Raw genomic sequence first — 22,081 nt, forward strand, 5'->3', positions numbered from 1 at the left:
GACATCAGTCCAAGCCTAACCGCTCCGAATCTCCGCAAGAGCCCCCGTGACTTGAAGTGAGCCCCAGAACACCCCCACCTTCCCGTCTCCCAGGACCTGGCGGGCTGCCGGAGGTGGAGGGCCAGCCTTCCTCCACCCCCCATCCCCAGCCGAGAAGAGGAGTGAAGAGCACGCGGCTGGGAAAGCGGCGAGCGCCGGGAGAGGGGCGGGGAGAGGAGCTGACAAATCAGCTGCGGGGGCGGTGAGCGGAGGAGAAAAGGACTAGGAAGAGGAGGAGACGGAAGGGCCGGGAGGAGGAGAAGGAGAGGGGGCGAGCGAGCGAGCGCGCGCGGCCACGCGGGGTGAGGTGTGTGCCGGCCTTCGAGCTGACCCGGGGACCGAGCCCCGCCTTGTGCGTCCTTGGCGCTCTTTTCCCTGCCTTCCCTTGAGACCTTCTGTCTTCTTCTCTCGAATCCTCCCGTGCGGGGGACGGGGAGTGGCAATTCGACGCCGGGTTCGCGGGTTGGCGTCCCACGCCCCCAGCCTCTCCTCGCACGGTTATGCAGACAGCCGCCTCCTCTGGGGACCATCCCTCTTCTGGTGCCACCTCCACCCTTCCTGTGCGCTCTTCATCCTCTCTCCTCCCACTTAAATAATATTTGGGAATTGTTTTACATTTTTTAAAAGTGCGGGTGGGGGAAGAATCCGAGTTCTGAGGAGTCGAGGGAATCAGGTAAGTACCTGTGGATCTAAACGGGCAGCCTGGGAAATCATGGAGAAAACCTGGTGGGAGAAGAGTCATTGCGAACGCCCGGGAGGCGGGGTTGGTGCTGCAGTGAGGACCGGCCGTAGTCGAGTCTCTCCCGGAGGTGGGTTCTTATACCTAATGGTGAGCTTGCGGAAAGTAAATCCACCTGGCTTTCCTTCTGCTTCCGGTACTCCCCGCGTCTTGTCCTCAAAGGCTGAGAGGTCCGGCTTTTCTCAGGGGTAAGCTGTTTCTTTGGGAAAGGCAGGATGCTCGGTGGAGTATGAGTATTCAACTTTTATTTTCCGCTTTCCTTAAATCCCGCAGTCCGCTCTCTCTTGTTAAGTAAACAAGCTGTGTTTGGCAAATCATTAAACGGAAGAGCAAAGAGGGCAAGCCAGCAGGTGGTAAGGGGTTAACAGGTGCGGGCGCCGGGTGGCTGGCGGGATCAGCGCGCGGAGAACGCCCCCTCGGGGAGCTGGCGCGCATCCCAAGACTGCCCGCGGGTGTGAACGCGCGCCTGCTTGCGCAGGGTAGATGGCCGAGGGCAGGGTGCGTGGTGGGGTGGATTAGGGCGAGTGCGGGGGCGCTGAGGTTCAGCCACACCCAGAGTGAGTAGTTCCCTCCCTTGCCCTCCTGACGTTTGACCTGTTAGCCGCCTTCGGGGATTTATTTTAAGAGTGTCCCTGACCCCGTGCCCCCAGCTCCCTTTACTTTTCCTGTAACCTGTCTTCTAAACGCACTTCTAAGTTATACTGTTACCATTTGGACCCTGGGAAGTTAAAAGAGGGGTCCATCTTTTCATGTAATTCCACTTCGGAAGGGCTTTAAGAACAGCTGAGATGATTCATCCTAATCCATGTTTAGGCGGCTAGACTTTTACCAGCCAAGATGGATGGGAGATGCTAAATTTTTAATGCAAAAGCTAAAAAAAAAAAAAAAGAAGGCTGCTTTGTCCGATGGTGGAAATGGAGGTACACTTAAAAGAATCCCACACTTTTGGGGAGTCTACTGATCTTTCAGTGGTTTTTACCTTGGGTGGTTCTAATTTCGTTTTGTTTTACCCAAAAGTTCTCAAAGTGTATTTTGTGTTCTCCAGTGCGGTGTAAAGGAATTCATTAGCCATGGATGTATTCATGAAAGGACTTTCAAAGGCCAAGGAGGGAGTCGTGGCCGCTGCTGAAAAAACCAAGCAGGGTGTAGCAGAAGCAGCGGAAAAGACAAAAGAGGGTGTTCTCTACGTAGGTAGGTAAGACCCAAGTGTCACTTCGTTATTTATTTATGACTGATGCGTTAGGATGACTGATGTTTTATTTATTTATTTATTTATTTAATTTATTTTTGCTGTGTTGGGTCTTCGTTTCTGTGCGAGGGCTTTCTCTAGTTGTGTTAAGCGGGGGCCACTCTTCATCGCGGTGCGTGGGCCTCTCACTATCGCGGCCTCTCTTGTTGCGGAGCACAGGCTCCAGACGCGCAGGCTCAGTACTTGTGGCTCATGGGCCCAGTTGTTCCGCGGCATGTGGGATCCTCCCATACCAGGGCTCGAACCCGTGTCCCCTGCATTAGCAGGCAGATTCTCAACCACTGCGCCACCAGGGAAGCCCTGACTGATGTTTTAAATGCTGGTGTTTCCCACTTGATTCAGTTTTGCATCTTCACTTGTCAAAATGATGGACTGAATCAGAGGTATGTGTAGGTAGGTAAATGTGTGTGTGTTTGGGCTATAGTAAAAAGTGGGGCTATTTTGTTTTTCCAGATCATTTAATTTTGCAATAATACTTAGGACTTGGTTTCTTTTTTAAAATGAATGTTTCTATGCATAAGTAACTATAGCTCCGAGGACAGTTTTTAAAACTCAGTCTTAAAAAATAATCGAGACTATTTTAAGAATCAGACTCATCCATGGGCTTTTGATTTCTTTTATCATCATGTATAATATATGCTAATTTCAGTGTATTCTAATTTAAAAATAAGACTTTGATATGACCTTGAGATATGTAAAGACAGACCTTCTGTGGCCCTGGAAAGGAAAGGACAAAAAAGTCTTTGGTGGAGTTACTTCTTGCTACCACTTGGTAAGCCGAGGACTAAGCTCAAGAACGTGCTTAAAGGCTGCTGATATCTCCGAGACATTTATATATTTCATTTGTGTATCAAGTGATACACACAATAAATGATGAGATTGATGCTTATTATTTCTACTTGTTTATAAATTCCCACCTTGGAGTATTCTTACAGACCCTGACTCTCTTGAACTGTGTTAGGTTGGGTGTTATTTTACAAATCACCTCAACCTCTTTGGGGAAGAAGTATGCACACACTCATGCATAGGGATAGACACATGCGCACACATACACTTACCCACTGCCCATCCTGCCTCTCCTCTTTCTCCTTTGAGCTCTTCCACATTCTCTGGTGGCAGCTGTAGCAACAGTAGCCGAAGGATGAGCAATAAAATGGAGGATGCGCGCATTTAGAATACTCTGCCTGTGTCTGTGGGGTGAAAGAAAGCTACACCGTCTCTCCAACATCGATGGGCTGGAGAAAAGTTATACTTGGAATGATTTTCATGAATCCTTCTCATATTTTTTTCTCACTGTTCATAGACTCTTTTTGTGTTGGCTTAATCTTACCACAAATCTCTAGTTAAATTACTCTTTACTTTAAAACATATTTTCATTGGATTAAAAGATGTTACAAGAGGGAAAAAATTGATGAGTTAACTTCAAGTTTTTTTGTGAAGTGCGGATTATATCTTTTCAGATGGAATTTGGGATACTGAATCAGTGACATGCAGATAATCAATATCTTTATATTTGTCCTCAGTTTTCCAAGTTGTGCAAGTGCATGCTTGCAACTATTCTTTGATTTCAGTTACTTTATAACTTACTAACTTTAAAGATTTTTTTAGTATGATAATATCCACTTTATTAGTTTGTAAGGAGCCCAGAAAATACTGCATATTAAATTAATACATTGCAGTTTTCCAGGTAATAAGCAGGATTATCATCTGGAAAGCGTTGTATTTGTTTTCATTGTCAACTATGAGTTTGGGCAAATAAAATTATTTTACTTTTTAGAGATTAATTCTGTTATTTGTTCTGAGATTATTATATGAAGTTTTAATTTGTTTATGTGACACGTGTTTTCTAAACATCATCTTCAGTGTTTATTTTGGTATTTAAAACATGGTGCATTCTATAAACTATTCACCAGTTATGTTTTAAAGTCAATTAAAAGTTGAATACAAATACAGGATTCAGGATGAAGAGCGACCATGTGAAGACATAGTAATATAGTTCAGGTGTTGGCAAGCTTTTCCTGTAAAGGGGTAGATAGTGAATATTTTAGGCTATGATATATGTTTCGTCTGCTCAACTTTGCTCTTACAGTGTGAAAGCAGCCATAGACAATAATTAGGGTGGCTATGTTCCAGTAAAACGTTACTTACTAAAACAGCTGGAGAGCTTATTTGGCTCATAGGCTGTAGTTTGCTGACTCCTGATAAAGGAGAAAAAAACATAGATTTGGCGTCAAACTTAAATTCCACTCCAGGCTACACCACTTACTACCTCTAGGATACTGGGGAAGTAACTTAACATATCTGAGCATCACTTTCCTCATTTGTAAACATATGATTTGGATAAATGCAACTACCTTGCAGAGTTTTTGTGAGAATGTCATAATAAAGCAGAACATATGAATAATAATAACATACTTTTAAAAAATTAAAGACTTTATTTTTTGTAGCAGTTTTTAAGTTAACAGAGAAATTGAGAAGAAGGTACAGAGGTTTCCCACGTACCCCCTCCCCCCATACATTCATAGCCCCTCCCATTACCAACATCCTTCACTAGATGGTACATTTGTTACAGCTGATGGACCTACACTGATACATCATAATCATCCAAAGTCCATAGTTTCCATTCGGGTTTGCTCTTGGTATAATATATTCTGTGAGTTTGGACAAATGTATCATGCTATGTATTCATCATTATAATATCTTATAGAATATTTTCAGTGTCCCCCGGCCCCAGGCAACCACTGATCTTTTTCTTTCCATAGCTTTACCTTTTCCAAAATGTCATATCATTGGAATCATATGTAGTTTGTTCAGATTGGCTTCTTTCACTTAATAGTATGCATTTAAAGTTCTTCCATGTCCTTTAATGGCTACACCTGGCTGCTTCCAAGTTTTGGCAATTATGAATAAATCTGCTGTGCAGGTTTTTGTGTGGACATGAGTTTTCAGCTCCTTTGGGTAAATACCAAGGAGCACAGTTTCTGGGTCATATGGTAAAAATATGTTTAGTTTTTAAAGGAACCATCGAACTGTCTTCTGCAGGGGCTGCACCATTTTGCATTCCCACCAGCAATTAATGACAGTTCCTGTTGCTCTAAGTAGAGCAATATTTGATGTTGTCAGTGTTCCGCATTTTGGCCATGCTAATACATGTGTAGTGGCATCTCATTGTTATTTTAATTTGCATTTCCCTGATGACATAGTATGTGGAGCATCTTTTCAAATGCTTCTCTGCCATTTGCACATCTTGTTTGATGAGGTGTCTGTTAAGATCTTTGGCCCATTTTTTAATCAGGTTATTTGCTTTCTTGTTGATTTTTAAGAGTTCTGTGTCTATTTTGGATAACAGTTCTTTTTCAGATATATCTTTCATGAATATTTTCCTGTCTGTAGATTGTTTTCTCATTCTCTTGACATTGTCTTTCACAGAAGTTTTTAATTTAAATGAGTTCCGGCTTATTAATGATTTATTTCATGAAGTGTGTCTTTGGTGTTATAGCTAAAATGTCATTGCCATACTCAAGGTTATGTAGATTTTTTCCTATGTGATCTTCTAGGAGTTTTATAGTTTCCCATTTTACATTTAAGGCTATGATATATACTGGGTTTTTTGTTTGTGAAGGGTGTAAAGTTGGTGTATAAAATTATTTTTTGCATGTAGATGTCCAGTTGTTCTAGCACCGTTTGTTTAAAAGACTGTCTTTGCTCCATTTTATTGCCTTTTTTCCTTTGTCAAAACTCCACTGATTATATTTATGTCGGTGTATTTCTGGGCTCTCTTTTCTGTTCCCTTGATCTATTTGTTTATTCTTCTACCAATATCACATTGCCTTGATTACTGCAGCTTTATAGTAAGTCTTGAAGTTTGCTAGTGTCAGTCCTCTAATTTTGTTCTTCATTACCATTTTGGCTATTTTTGGCCTTTTGCCTCTCCACACAAACTTTAGAATCAGTTTGTCAACATTCACAAAATAACTTTCTGGGATTTTGATTAAGATTACATTGAACTATAAATCAAGTTGGGAAGAGCTGACATCTTGATAATATTGTATCTTTTATCCATGAACATAGAATAGCTAGCTCTCCATTTATATAGTTCTTTGATTTTGGTATCAGAGCCTTGTAGTTTTTCTCATATAGATCTTGTATATATTCTGTTAAATTTATATGCTGGCATTGTATTTTTTTTGGTGCTAATGTTAAATGGTATTGTGTTTTTAATTTCAAATTCTACTTGTTCATTACTGGTAGATAGGAGGGTGATTGACTTTTTAACCTTGTATCCTGCAACCTCTCTGTACTAACTTATTAGCTCCAGGAGATTTTTTTGTTGATTCTTGACAGTTTTATTTCTTCTTTCCCAGTCTGATACCTTGTATTTCCTTGTTTTATTGCATTAGCTAGGGCTTCCTATACGATGTTGAAAGAAGTGGTGAAAGGGGATATTCTTGCTTTGTTCTTGGTCTTAGTGGGAAAGCTTCTAGTGTCTCACCATGAAATATGATGTTAGCTGTAGCTTTTTTGGTAGATATTCTTTATCAAGTTGAGAAAGTTCCCCACTGTTTCTAGTTGACTGGAGTTTTTTTTATCACAAATAAGTGTTGGATTTTGTCAAATGCTCTTTCTGCATCTATTAATGTGATCATGTCATTTGTCTTTTTGAGCCTGCTGATGTGATGAATTACTTAATTGACTTTCAAATGCTGAACCAGCCTTTCATACCTATGATATATCCCATTTGACTGTGGTATATAATTCTTTTTATACATTGTTGGGTTTGATTTGTTAATATTTCATTGAGAGTTTTTGTAAAACACACTCTTATATGTAGGAGCTATGGTTATTACTGTCAAACTCTCTAACAGAATAATTACTTTGTCAATATATTTTCTTTCTATCATTTCATCCTTCATTACAAGAACTATTATCAATAACTAGCTTGAAAGATTAGAAATGCCTAAGGAAATTTTTCTAATTTCACTTATGGCTGAAGAAGTTTGGCACACGTTTTTCCTAAGCCTCATGAGAAAAGTAACCTCATTCCTTTACAATATTATGCTTTTGACAACTATCTTTTAACTAATTGAAGAATCACCATAAGAATCAGTGTTGGGGCTTCCCTGGTGGTGCAGTGGTTGAGAGTCCGCCTGCCGATGCAGGGGACACGGGTTCGTGCCCCGGTCCGGTAAGATCCCACATGCCGCGGAGCGGCTGGGCCCATGAGCCATGGCCGCTGAGCCTGCGCGTCCGGAGCCTGTGCTCCACAATGGGATAGGCCACAACAGTGAGAGGCCCGCGTACTGCAAAAAAACAAACAAAAAAAAGAATCAGTGTTATTTTTGTGATTTTTTTTTTTTTCTCCTTTTGTGATATCTTGGTACATAAATTTTCAATCAACCTACTTCAACTTAATGGACAAAAAATTTCTCAATCAAATAGCTTAGAAATTATAAATTGAGAGTCAAATTCAAAAGCAAAAAAAAAAGTAGTTCTTTTTATATAATGTCAAGTATTATAACAGTAAAGGCAAGGCAAATCTTCAAAACCCTTCCAGTGACATTCTGCTCAGTAAGTAGCAGTTGTCAAGACTGTGGATTGATATCAAACTACCAAGTCACAATATGCTTCACCTCCACCGTATTCAGATAGTCAACATAACATGCACAATAGCATAACTGAGTCCTTGCAAAGATTAGGCATGACTTCTGACCTCCTCCACTCTGTAGCTTTGTGAAGTCCTGAGAGACAAGAGGGGAATGGGTGTGGGCCACCTCAGCTCAGGGAAGCCATCAGATCTAGTGTCCCTTCAGCTGTATCTATTATGAAATCTACCTACCTATCTATCTATCTATCTCTCTATCTATCTCTCTATCTATCCATCTATGTTACTAGTCACATAGCCACTTGGCACCTATTTTGTAGCTATATCTTTTCAATTACAGATTATTCATCAATTAAAGGTTAATCATCAATAACACACTAATGAACAATTATGACAGCAAAAAAAGTTCATTGGTTTAAGCAACCTCATCAGGACTTTCACGTATCTTAATTCAGGATACATTCCATGATTTAGCCAAAGATCAGATTATCAGTTATAACTGAGGTAGAGAGGAAAGACCACAGGCCAACTGTTAAAAATTTTTTTACTAGTCATTTTTTGAAATAAGGGGTTCAAGGAGTGGCAGGCGGGTAGTGATAAGAACTGTTCTCTTAAATACAATTGCATAGTTCCAGTATACATGAACTTCAGTTACCACAGTCAGTTAAATAAAACCAGTCCCTAACAGTATAGTTCAAATTTCTATCACCGCAATACATAAACTGTGAGTTATTACATAAAGTATAAACTTTGCTCCTAGCTCTTTAGCCCACAATCACTACATAAGTAACAGAAACTCATTATTTATGATCCATGGCCAAATCACATGACTTCTTTCAAAGTTTATTTGTGATCAGTCTGTTGTAACAGGCAGTGGCTCTATGATCTGTTATTCAGTTTGTACAGACAGCAAAGCCCATAGTTAAGTTACCTCCTTGCCTCCCAATGATAAACACAGAGGGTATTTTACAAAGATGCATAATTGAAAGAGGAAGTTGACCAAAGAAGTGAATGTCAGCAAAGAAATGAAGTGAAAGATGCTGAAAGTAAAATTTGAATCAGACATAAATGTATTTATAGAAGGAATAGCTGACTGTGAGAATGTGGATACCGCTGCCATTCAGGAGACTCTTGATATGCAGCCAGAGGAACTTCTCGAAGGTGAAGGTATCAGCATAAATGGAAAATGTGTTTGTGATGCGTAGGCTGAAGCCGTCCCAGAGGAAGTGGTGCCGTATAAACACCTCACATGAAAGAAACCATCAGAGATATATCATGGCATTAAAAATACAAAAGCTAAGGTTTTGGAAACTGACCCAAACTTATGAAGGAGTATTACAACTTTCTAAGACCTAGAAAAGATGCTCCGCTTAATATTGAAAGTTACACAATGGGGAGAAGACAAGCACTGTTTAAACCACTCATAAGTTTTTTACAAAGAAATAAAACACTTGTCAATGTTTTAAATTACAGTACACAAAATAAATATTGCTTAGTTTTTAATTTCCCTGTACATTTTTAAATGACTAGAAGAATTTTTAATGTTTTGACAGAAAATTTTGAAGGTCATGGAACAACAGTCATTTTTATCACTGATTAATCAGAATTTTCCTCATTGATTATTAAGATCACTTTCTATAGCTTCACCTCAGCTTGTGTGCAGTCATTTTATGATTCCAAAATACTATGCAAAGTGATCATTGCCTGAAAAATACACACACACACACACACACACACTTCATATTGCATATATGTAAAATACTATCCTATAACCTTTAACATATTTAACAACTGCACAATTTCATTCATATGAGTTTATGATATGGTGATTTGTCCTGTGTTTTAAACTGAAAATCTCTTTACAAATATTATATAAGAAAAATAATAACAGTTATCACTTACTAAGTACTATGTGCTAAACACTGTTTTAAGACCTGTGCATGTATTATTTGCTTTGAACTTCATGTTGATTGTGTGACGTGTATTTGTTTATTATGTAGTGAAGTGAAGATTTAAATCCAGAAAATCAGAATCTAGAGCTCACTTTCTTAACTACAAGGCTGTATTTCATTTTATGCTCTATATTTATTAGAGGTCCTTAAATACATTCAAATTGGAAGTTCTTAAAGATACTTAAATTGCTTTATTAAATGTAGAAACTTAGCTGGACTGTTTTGTACAGTGTAAATTTAAATATAATGCATGCAAGTTATACTTAATGCCTTATTTATATATTTTTATTAAAAAATTCAATGAAAAATTTCAATATGATCATGTACATTTATTTAAATCACCTTATTGATCATCATATTATTTATATCATTGATATGTACTTCTAAATAAATTTGGAACTAGAAACTGCCTCAGACCAGTGTTTCTCAGATTTGATCCATGTATTACCTGCATTAGATCATGAGGATTATTAAAAATGCAAATATCTGTACCTGATATTTACTGAATATTGAAACTCTGACTCATAGTCAACATTTTTTAACCTTGCTTCCACTTAATTGATTCTGCTGCACTCTCCAGTTCAAGAACCAGCTTCTTAGAGATTATTTAATTTTATATATTAATTTTGTTGGTAAGGATTTTTATTTGATAAGGAACTGAGGCTCTCTTACACTTTTTTCCTGTTGTAAAATGTGTTTACAGTTATTTCTAGTATACTCAGTAAGAACTACTTTATTTGACTTATAGGGTAGTTTTCAAATGAATCTTCATTTTGTTGTTATTCAAAAACATTTTATGAAAAAGCTGGTATCAATTACACTAAAAAATCCAACATTAAAGGGCTTATGAATAAAATTGTTCACAAACTTAGTTTTAATGACACATATTAATGAATTACTTGTGTAAAAGCTTAGTAATGGTCAAGAATTGGGGAAAATTCCTATCTTGCCACTTCTTGAAGCTGGCATTAATCATACTTGAATGATAAAGTACTGCATTCCTTCTAAAGGTTTGCCTGGCTTCGTAGAAAATATGGGCTTAGGGTCATAGAGCCCTTAATTTGAATGTGGTTGTAGCCAGTTATTACCTGTGTGACTTTAGGCAAATCATTTAACTTTCATTTGTAATTGCTTCATATGGAATAAAATGGGCATGATATGAAATGGGTATTACAAAGTTTAAATGAGATGAGATGTAAAATACCTTTTACATAATAGGTGTTCAACAAATGTGAATTCTTTCTCTCGCTCCCCCATCTGTTTATGTTTCATGGGTTACCTAATCTCTTTTGTATTGTACTTCGGTAGAACTTCTGCAATTCTGAATGCAAAATCACCTACCCACCCAGCCCCAGTGTTATCTCAACATTTTTTCCCCTTCTGTAAGTTGATGTGGGAAGTGGGACACAAGGGGTTGAAAAGTCATCACTCTGTGCTAAAATCATAATTGGAAAGTATCCTGTTAGCTTTGCTTTCTTCTATTTGTTGTAGTGATTGCTGGATTTCTTTGTTTTAGATTTTTTTCCCCCCTGAGGATATCTTAACACATGGGCTTCTGAAGACTGAGATACTGTTTTTCCATTAGATGTATTTCAAAGTAGCTCATTAGCAGTAAAGGCGACTTTGAGACTTACGGTTTCAATTTGTTTGTTTTTATAGGATCCAAAACTAAGGAAGGAGTGGTTCATGGTGTGACAACAGGTAAGCTTTGTGGAGCTTATATCCAGGGATGATATTGAAAATATCTAGTAAGCAGTATAGCCCTAGCACTGATCATTCAGAATGTAAATGTAAATAACCACTCTGCCCATAGAGGAGCATTCTAGGGAACATCAGCTTTGTTTAATCTTGATTCTTTGTTTTTTAATCCTTTTTAAAAATCTTGATTCTTTATTAAATATTTTACAATAGTTTAAGTATTTGTTGTAAATAAATAAAGCACAATGTGTGTAACTGTCAAGAATGATGACTGAATTAACCAGTTTAATTGTTTATAGTAGTGTAGATTTGAGTATTCAGACCAACTTAGTGTTCTTGGCAAACCAATAGCATAAATATCACACGAGGATTGCCATTTTCAAGGAATGAATTAAAATTTTCTGTAGTGTATAATGAAATATTCTGACACTACAATATATGAATTATAACATTTCCTTGATGATTCAGAAGACATTTTAGGAAACACCCTTGGGATGATCAGTAAATTACTTATTGTCTCTTTTTGGCCTAATTTCACCAAGATTTTGGATAAGTCTGTAAGAAGATTACAGTAAATGAATAGCAAAAATTATGAAAATTATGGTGGTGATAATGAGGAAGAGGAGGAGGATAATGATAGAAACAGAAAAATCAAGGGAAAAATCATAATTTAATAACAACCTTAAAAGCCCACAGACTTGCTGTGATTGAGTTTCGTTTTGTACGTACTCCAAGCTTTCTGACAGGTGTCGTAAAACAAGAGATATAATCAGAAATATAATTCATATCATCAGAAAACAGTAAACATAACAAGCCTTCAGAAAAATAACATGCTCCTATTGATAAATTATAAAATAGAAATTGGGAAAATCAAACGGGAATATTGGTTTTTTTGTGTGTGTGTGCGTGTGGTACGCGGGCCTCTCACTGCTGTGGCCTCTCCCGTTGCGGGGCACAGGCTCCGGCCGTGCAGGCTCAGCGGCCATGGCTCACGGGCCCAGCCGCTCCGCGACATGTGGGATCTTCCCGGACCGGGGCACGAACCCATGTTTCCTGCATCGGCAGGCGGACTCTCAACCACTGCGCCACCTGGGAGGCCCCAAACGGGAATATTAATACTGTATTGTGGTTAAGGCCATAAACACTGGAGCAAGACCGCTTTAGTTCGAATTTCTGCTTACCCCTTACTAGCTGTGTGATTTTTCTGCAAGATTCATAACCTCTATGTGATTCAGTTTCCTCATCTGTAAGAGAATTCAGTGAATGAATATATATAAATATATAGAATACTGAAGGCAAATAGTATATATTATCTAGGTGTTACTTACTATCACTTTATAGTGGATCTATCTTGAGCTACATTTTTGCAGCTAGTGGAGAAAAGTATTTACATGACTATTTTATACATATTTTTGATAAAAAATTAGGGTATAAAATTAAAACAGGGAGTTCCCTGGTGGCCTTGTGGTTAGGATTCCCAAAATCGAGGCTGTGGACTTTGGGAGCAAATGTAGACTTGGGGTTTGCTGTATGCTAAAGACTATTTTTTGATTTTTATGTTTCTCTTAGTATAGTTTTTAGCGCTTGTTATCATTGGTGGATTTGTTTATTGGTATGGTTGCTCTCTCTTTTTTATTTTTTTAAAAATTTTAATAATATTATTTTATATTTTATTTTAATAACTTCATTTTATTTTATTTTATGTTTTTTCTTTCTTTCTTTTTTCTCCTCCCTTTTCTTCTGAGCCATGTGGCTGACAGGGTCTTGGTGCTCCGGCCTGGTGTCAGGCCTGAGCCTCGGAGGTGGGAGAGCCAAGTTCAGGACATTGGTCTACCAGAGACGTCCTGGCCCCACAAAATATCAGTTGGTGAGAGCTCTCCCAGAGATCTCCATCTCAGTGCTTAGACCCAGCTCAATTCACTGACCAGCAAGCTCCAGTGCTGGACACCCCATGCAAAACAACTAGCAAGACAGGAACACAACCCCACCCACTAGCAGAGAGGCTGCCTAAAATCATAGTAAGTTCACAGACACCCCAAAACACACCATCACACGCGGTCCTAACCACCAGAAAGACAAGATCCAGCCTAACCCACCAGAACACAGACACCCGTCCCCTCCACCAGGAAGCCTACATAAGCCACTGAACCAATCTTACCCACTGGGGGCAGACACCAAAAACAATGGGAACTATGAACCTGCAGGCTGTGAAAAGGAGACTCCAAACAGAGTAAGTTAAGCGAAATGAGAAGACAGAGAAATACGCAGCAGATGAAGGAGCAAAGTAAAAACCCACCAGACCAAACAAATGCAGTGGTAATAGGCAGTCTACCTGAAAAAGAATTCAGAGTAATGATAGTAAAGATGATCCAAAATCTTGGAAATAGAATGGGGAAAATACAAGAAATGTTTAACGAGGACCTAGATGAACTAAAGACCAAACAATGATGAAAAACACAATAAATGAAATAAAATATTCTCCACAAAGAATCAATAGCAGAATAACTGTAGCAGAAGAACAGATGAGTGACCTGGAGGATAAAATAGTAGAAATAACTACCGCAGAGCAGAATAAAGAAAAAAGAATGAAAAGAATTGAAGACAGTCTCAGAGACCTCTGGGACAACATTAAACACAACATTCGAACTACAGGGGTCCCAGAAGAAGAAGAGAAAAAGAAAGGGACTTAGAAAATATTTGAAGATATTATAGATGAAAACTTCCCTAATATAGGAAAGCAAATAGTCAATCAAGTCAAGGAAGTGCAGAGAGTCCCATATAGGATAAATCCGAGGAGAAACACGCCAAGACACATATTAATCAAACTATCAAAAATTAAACGCAAAGAAAAACTACTAAAAGCAGCAAAGTAAAAGGAACAAATAACATACAAGGGACTCCCCATAAGGTTAACAGCTGATCTTTCAGCAGAAACTCTGCAATCCAGAAGGGAGTGGCAGAACATATTTAAGTGATGAAAGGGAAAAACCTACAACCAAGATTACCCAGCAAGGATCTCATTCAGATTCAATGGAGAAATTAAAATTTTACAGACAAGGAAAAGCTAAGAGAATTTAGCACCACCAAACCAGCTTTACAACAAATGCTAAAGGAACTTCTCTAGGCAGGAAACACAAGACAAGGAAAAGATCTAAAATAACAAACCCAAAACGATAAGAAAATGGTAATAGGAACATACATATTGAAAACTACCTTATATGTAAATGGATTAAATGCTCCAACAAAAACTCATAGACTGGCTGAATGAATACAAAAACAAGACCTGTACATATGCTGTCTACAAGAGACCCACTTTAGACCTCGGGACACACAGACTGAAAGTGAGGGGATGGAAAAAGATATTCCATGCAAAATAAAAAGAAAGCTGGAGGAGCAATTCTCATATCAGACAAAATAGACTTTAAAATAAAGACTATTACAAGAGACCAAGAAGGACACTACATAATGATCAAGGGATCATTCCAAGAAGAAGATATAACAGTTGTAAATATTTATGCACCCAACATAGGAGCACCTCAATACATAAGGCAAATGCTAACAGCCATAAAAGGGGAAATTGACAGTAACACAATCATAGTAGGGGACTTTAAACCCCACTCTCACCAATGGACAGATCAAAATGAAAAGAAATAAGGAAACACAAGCTTTAAATGACACATTAAACAAGATGGACTTAATTGATATTTATAGGACATTCCATCCAAAAACATCAGAATACAGTTTCTTCTCAAGCACTCATGGAACATTCTCCAGGATATATCATATCTTGGGTCACAAATCAAGCTTTGGTAAATTTAAGAAAATTGAAATCATATCAAGTATCTTTTCTGACCACAATGCTATGAGACTAGATATACATTACAGGAAAAAAACTGTAAAAAATACAAACACATGGAGGCTAAACAATACGCTATAAATAACTAAGAGACCACTGAAGGAATTAAAGAGGAAATCAAAAAATACCTAGAAACAAATGACAGTGAAAACACAATGACCCAAAACCTATGGGATGCAGCAGAAGCAGTTCTGAGAGGGAAGTTTATAGCAATACAGTCCTACCCCAAGAAACAAGAAACATCTCAATTAAACAACCTAACCTTACACCTAAAGCAATTAGAGAAAAAAGAACCAAAAACCCCCTGAAGTTAGCAGAAGGAAAGAAATCATAAAGATCAGATCAGAAATAAATGAAAAAGATATGAAGGAAACAGTAGCAAAGATCAATAAAACTAAAAGCTGGTTCTTTAAGAAGATCAACAAAATTAATAAACCATTAGACAGACTCATCAAGAAAAAACGGGAGAAAACTCAGGTCAATAGAATTAGAAATGAAAAAAGAGAAGTAACAACTGACACTGCAGAAACACAAAGGATCATGAGAGATTACTACAAGCAACTATCTGCTAATAAAATGGACAACCTGGAAGAAATGGACAAATTCTTAGAGAAGCACAACCTTCTGAGACTGAACCAGGAAGAAATAGAAAATATAAACAGATTAATCACAAGTAATGAAACAGAGACTGTAATTAAAAATCTCCCAACAAACAAAAGCCCACGACCAGATGGTTTCACAGGTGAATTCTATCAAACATTTAGAGAAGAGCTAACATCTATCCATCTCAAACTCTTCCAAAATATAGCAGAGGGAGGAACACTGCCAAACTGATTCTACGAGGCCACCATCACCCTGATACCAAAACCAGACAAAGATATCAAAAAAAAAGAAAACTACATCCAATATCACTGATGAACACAGATGCAAAAATCCTCAACAAAATACTAGCAAACAGAATCCGACAGCACATTAGAAGGATCATACACCATGATCAAGTGGGATTTATCCCAGGAAGGCAAGGATTCTTCAATATACGCAAATCAATCAATGTGATACACCATATTAACAAATTGAAGGATAAAAATCATATGATAACCTCAATAGATAAAGAAAAAGCTTTTGACAAAAGTCAACACCCATTTATGATTAAAAACTTTCCAGAAAGTAGGCATAGAGGGAACTTACCTCAACATAATAAAGGGCATGTATGACAAACCCACAGCCACCATTGTTCTCAATGGTGAAAAACTGAAACTGTTTCCACTAAGATCGGGAACAAGACAAGGTTGCTTACTCTCACCACTATCATTCAACATAGTTTTGGAAGGTTTAGCCACAGCAATCAGAGAAGAAAAAGAAATAAAAGGAATCCAAATTGGAAAAGAAGAAGTAAAACTGTCACTGTTTGCAAATGACAGGATACTATACATAGAGAATCCTAAAGATGCCACCAGAAAACTACTAGAGCTAATCAATGAATTTGGTAAAGTAGCAGGAAACAAAATTAATGCACAGAAATCTCTAGCATTCCTATATACTAACGATGAATAATCTGAAAGAGTTGTTAAGGAAACACTCCCATTTACCATTGCAACAAAAAGAACAAAATACCTAGGATTAAACCTACCTAAGGAGACAAAAGACCTGTGTGTAGAAAACTAAGACACTGATGAAAGAAATTAATGATTCAAACAGATGGAGACATATACCATGTTCTTGGATTGGAAGAATCAACATTGTTAAAATGACTATACTACCCAAAGCAATCTACAGATTCAATGCAATCCCTTTCAAACTACCAATGGCATTTTTCACAGAACTAGAACAAAAACTTTCACAATTTGTATGGAAACACAAAAGACCCCAAATAGCCAAAACAGTCTTGAGTAGGAAAAACGGAGCTGGAGGAATCAAGCTCCTGGACTTCTGACTATACTACAAAGCTACAGTAATCAAGACACTATGGTACTGGCACAAAAAAAGAAATATAGATCAATGGAACAAGATAGAAAACCCAGAGATAACCCACGCACATATGGTCACCTTACGCTTGATAACAGAGGCAAGAATATACAATGGAGAAAATACAGCCTCTTCAATAAATGGTGCTGGGAAAACTGAACAGCTACATGTAAAAGAAGGAAATTACAACACTCCCTAACACCATACACAAAAATAAACTCCAAATGGATTAAAGACATAAATGTAACGCCAGACACTATAAAATTCCCACTAGCTATCTATTTTACATTTGCTAGTGTATATATGTCAGTGCTACTCTCTCATTTCGTCCTAGCTTACCCTTCTCGCTCCCCGTGTCCTCAAGTCCATTCTTGAGGTCGGCATCTTTATTTCTGTCCTGGCCCTAGGTTCTTCAGAACCATTTATTCTTTTTAGAATAACACTCTATGACATAAATCACAGCAAGATCCTTTGTGACCCACCTCCTAGAGAAATGAAAATAACACAAAAATAAAAATGGGACCTAATGAAACTTAAAAGCTTTTGCACTGGAAAGGAAACCATAAACAAGACAAAAAGACAACCCTCATAATGGGAGAAAATATTTGCAAATGAAGCAACTGACAAAGGATTAATCTCCAAAATATACAAGCAGCTCATGCAGCTCAATATCAAAAAAAACAACCCAATCCAAAAATGGGCAGAAGACCTAAATAGACATTTCTCCAAAGAAGATATACAGATTGCCAACAAACACATGAAAGGAGAGTCAACGTCACTAATCATTAGAGAAATGCAAATGAAAACTACAAAGAGGAATCACCTCACACCTTTTAGAATGGGCATCATCAGAAAATCTACAAACAATAAATGCTGGATAGGGTGTGGAGAAAAGGGAACCCTCTTGCTCTGTTGGTGGGAATGTAAACTGATACAGCCACTATGGAGAACAGTATGGAGGTTCCTTAAAAAACTAAAAATAGAACTACCATGCTACCCAGCAATCCCACTACTGGGCATATACCCTGAGAAAACCATAATTCAAAAAGAGTCATGTACCACATTGTTCATTACAGCACTATTTAAAATAGCCAGGACATGGAAGTAACCTAAGTGTCCACTGACAGATGAATGGATAAAGAAGATGTGGCACATATATACAATGGAATATTACTCAGTCATAAAAAGATACGAAATTGAGTTATTTGTAGTGAGGTGGATGGACCTAGAGTCTGTCATACAGGGTGAAGTAAGTCAGAAAGAGAAAAACAAATACTGTATGCTAACACATATATATGGAATCTAAAAAGAATAAATGGTTCTGAAGAACCTAGGGCCAGGACAGAAATAAAGATGCCGACCTCAAGAATGGACTTGAGGACACGGGGAGCGAGAAGGGTAAGCTAGGACAAAGTGAGAGAGTAGCATTGACATATATACACTAGCAAATGTAAAATAGATAGCTAGTGGGAAGCAGCCGCATAGCACAGGGAGATCAGCTCTGTGCTTTGTGACCACCTAGAGGTGTGGGACTGGGAGGGTGAGAGGGAGACGCACGAGGGAGGAGGCATGGTGATATATGTATATGTATAGCTGATTCACTTTGTTATACAGCAGAAACTAACACAACATTGTAAAGCAATTATACTCCAGTAAAGATGTTAAAAAAATTAATCATCAAATAAAGAAAACAAGTATTCAGCTTATGTTTGCTCTGTTCCAATCCAAGATATATATAAACTGCCCTCTCCAGACCTTCTGTAAATGGCATGTTATGAAGTATTATTTTTTATAAGAAATGGATATCAGACAGTTGTAGAGTATGCTGTATGAAGGGAGCTTATGTAGAGTAACAACTTTCCATTTTAATAGTTGAAGGAGAATCCATGTGGTTGAGAAAGCAGATAACCACGTTTCAAGGTTCAGAGCCTGTGGTAAAAATTAAAGAATACAACTAATACTACCATCTAATGGAGGCTGTGGAGATGCGCTGCAAGGATAACTGTTGACAAAGTCAGAATTTTTGAGTCTTCTCCAGAATGACAAAATGTAAACATGGGTTTTGGGGTTCGTGTGTTTATGTGTGTTTGTGTGTACATGCACGCACGTATGTGCATGCTGGAGGTGGAGAGACATACTGGGCAAGGAACAATTATGGTGCAAAACAACAGTTTAGTAGTAAAGATACACCTAAAATTTTATGGGATCACAGGAGGAGGAACAAGGACATTTGTTGGGAGGAGAGGTTTTTAACATGGAGGTTGACATTTGAGGTGGGTTTTAACAAAGGAGTTCGAGGTCAGTGAATAAGCCACTAGATAAATCAAGTCCTACAGAAATCTTTTAAAATGTGTGTGTCTTTGCTATATGTAAACTCTGCCATTTTGTAATGTAACTAATTTACTTATTCTTACAGTGATAAAATCTAATAAAATTATAATGAAGTACAAAGTGCAGTTTACTGTGCAGTTTATGTGCATTAAACAAGTGTATATGTATGTAAATCTCGAATTATAAAAATAAACTTTTGTGGCTGGCAGAAAAGTGAATCTGTAAAAAGATCAAAATTTATATTTGTCTTTGAGATTTTGTAACAAGAAATGTTCATTTTCAAGTAAAATTTTCTATTCATGTTCTTAGAAAAGAAAAAAACGAAAACTTAGCGCCCATCATTCACTATTTTTAAAGCATCAACATTCTGTAAATGTTTAAAAACATGAGATTTCCAGTACAGCTTTTCACCGGCATTTAAACTGAACTTTGCATTGAGAATAGCCATGACTAGTTAGCAGGCATCAACCATATCACCTGTTGTGAACTCTTCCTGGTTTTAGACTCTAGGGTCACATCTGCTTCCCCACATTGCCTGGACTGAGGAGTGAGGGTCTTTGTCCTTACAGCCTCTTCAGCTTCCTTGACCTACATAGTGTTTTCAAAACCCAGTTGTTTTGTCCACACGATTACTGTTTAATCACTGGCCTCTCCCAACTGGTGACATGAAATCTGTACAATAATCACGTGACTAGCACATAACACTTAACAGCTAACACAGTGCAACTCATCGGATTCCTCAGAAAAGAAGGCAGACGTTACATAGATATAGGTAAGAATGCAAGACCAAGGCTTTATGAGTATAAATGTTATAAAGTTTAGGTGAAGGATTGTTTTGTTTCTCTGTTGACCTTGAAATTGTTAACAGTGCAGAATCTCATCTTTTACCTCTTTAACATAAAACTCTTCATTTAATTGAAACAAACTTTTTAATTGCAACTTCCTTTATTTGATATTTGTATGGAGGTAATATAGAAAGATTAAATCAACAGTTATATCAGATATAGTCTTAGAGAATTTTTGATGTGAGATTAAATCTCTTCTAAGTCTAATCCCGACCTGTTTATACCCTCTTAAAATTTTAACTTATTTTTAAAAACCTACTGAATCACCGTATTATATTTTTTTAATGAAAAGAAATTGTAAGTGTGCTCAACAAACCATTTCATTTTCACACTTCATGTCTAGCTCTTTTGTTCCCATTAAAATGGTTGAAAATCAATCTCATCACTAAAACCCCTTCTGTTTCAACTGTCTGATGTTTCATAAAAGGATCAAAGTTCCTTCGTAATCTCCCCTTACTCTATTGTTTATTTCTGATGGTAACGTGTGAGAGCACATACATGCTCTGTGACTCAGAAGGTGTGATGAAACAAACACCCTGAGTGAGATCGAAGAATTGGCATTGAAATTGAAATAAATTTCATGCTAAGTTTGATACAACTGCCCCTGTAAGCATTGCTTGCTGTAAACTTTCCTTAATAAAAAGTAAACCAAACGGAAATTGCTTATGGTTCTAAATTTGTGATCATTAAGCTTGAAACACCTCTTAATATCTGCATGATTACAACAGACTATCTTAGCAAAGATTCTATTGATATGTTTGGCTAAGCCACGCTCACTTAGAAATCTTGGTAGCTTTTATTTCTTCTTACTCTTTAGTTATCTACGTGTGCAAATATAAGCCCTTAGAAGTTGATGTCTAGTGGAAATGAAATTATTTTAAGTGGCGATCGGTCCATCATCCCTTAATCTGTCATTCTTGATTTATTCCAGTGGCTGAGAAGACCAAAGAGCAAGTGACAAATGTTGGAGAGGCAGTGGTGACAGGGGTGACTGCAGTAGCACAGAAGACAGTGGAAGGAGCAGGGAGCATTGCAGCTGCCACTGGCTTTGGCAAAAAGGATCAGTTGGGCAAGGTATGGCTGTGTACGTTTTTTTGTTTTATATGTAAGCTTGTGGATCACGGTGAGTTTTCAGGCAAGGCACTAGGCAGGAATAAGATGCTTACTTGTGGGAGGGCTGACTGACCTTCCCTCATAGAAAAGTACTACCTTTATATGTGTATTCTTTTTGGAGGTATTCACCCAGATAAATGCCATGAAAATTGTACAATAATCATGATTGTTTTATTTTCTGGAAAAAAGTTAATGAAATGGACAGTTTAACAAATACCCAAAAGAACAGTGACATTCAGAAAGAATGGGTGCTTTTATGTTAGCTATGAATCTTGGAATTTCTCTTTGTTGGAATATAGCAAATGCTTTGTGCCCGATCTCTAAATGCTCAAAAATGAAGATCTTTTACGTGATTTCTTTATAGTGACATCATCTCTTATTAAAGGGCAGATTTGCTTATTGCATAACAGTTCATTGCCAAATATACGTCTGTGGAAACTGAGAGACTTAAACTACGTTACCAACCAGAGATCGTTGTTTTGGGGTGGTTTTTCAGTTCTCAGAAGAATTCTGACTTTGCCTTTCTTGACAAATATGAGACTCTAGGAAGATTATTCAAGAGTTATTATGACTTTCATTTTAAACGAGTAAGCAATAGAAAGAAGTGTCAACTGGAAGATGAAATTTTACAAATTTCCTGACCACAGCAGCAGAATGATTCTTTTTTTAACTGAAGTGCAGTTGATTTACAA

General features: G+C 37.6%; 1 protein-coding gene across 2 annotated transcripts in view; it reads left to right on the forward strand.

The window, feature by feature from the left end:
* Nucleotides 1–257: 257 nt before the first annotated feature.
* Nucleotides 258–22,081, forward strand: part of SNCA (synuclein alpha) — a 131,822-nt gene continuing 109,998 nt past the window's right edge. Inside the window, exons 1-4 of one of the 2 annotated variants that reach the window (XM_022582332.2) lie at nt 258–346; nt 1,824–1,969; nt 11,241–11,282; nt 21,208–21,350. In XM_022582332.2, coding sequence (XP_022438040.1) covers nt 1,849–1,969; nt 11,241–11,282; nt 21,208–21,350 — 306 coding nt within the window. In that variant the 5' untranslated portion in view covers nt 258–346; nt 1,824–1,848. Of the gene's footprint in view, nt 347–405; nt 713–1,823; nt 1,970–11,240; nt 11,283–21,207; nt 21,351–22,081 lie in introns of those variants that run through there. The other variant, XM_022582330.3, reaches the window with a different exon arrangement.

Source organism: Delphinapterus leucas, chromosome 5 (genome assembly GCF_059928025.1).
Source record: "Delphinapterus leucas isolate spDelLeu-1000000601 "Yukka" chromosome 5, BTC_Dleu_Yukka2, whole genome shotgun sequence".
Classification (NCBI taxonomy): Eukaryota; Metazoa; Chordata; class Mammalia; order Artiodactyla; family Monodontidae; genus Delphinapterus; species Delphinapterus leucas.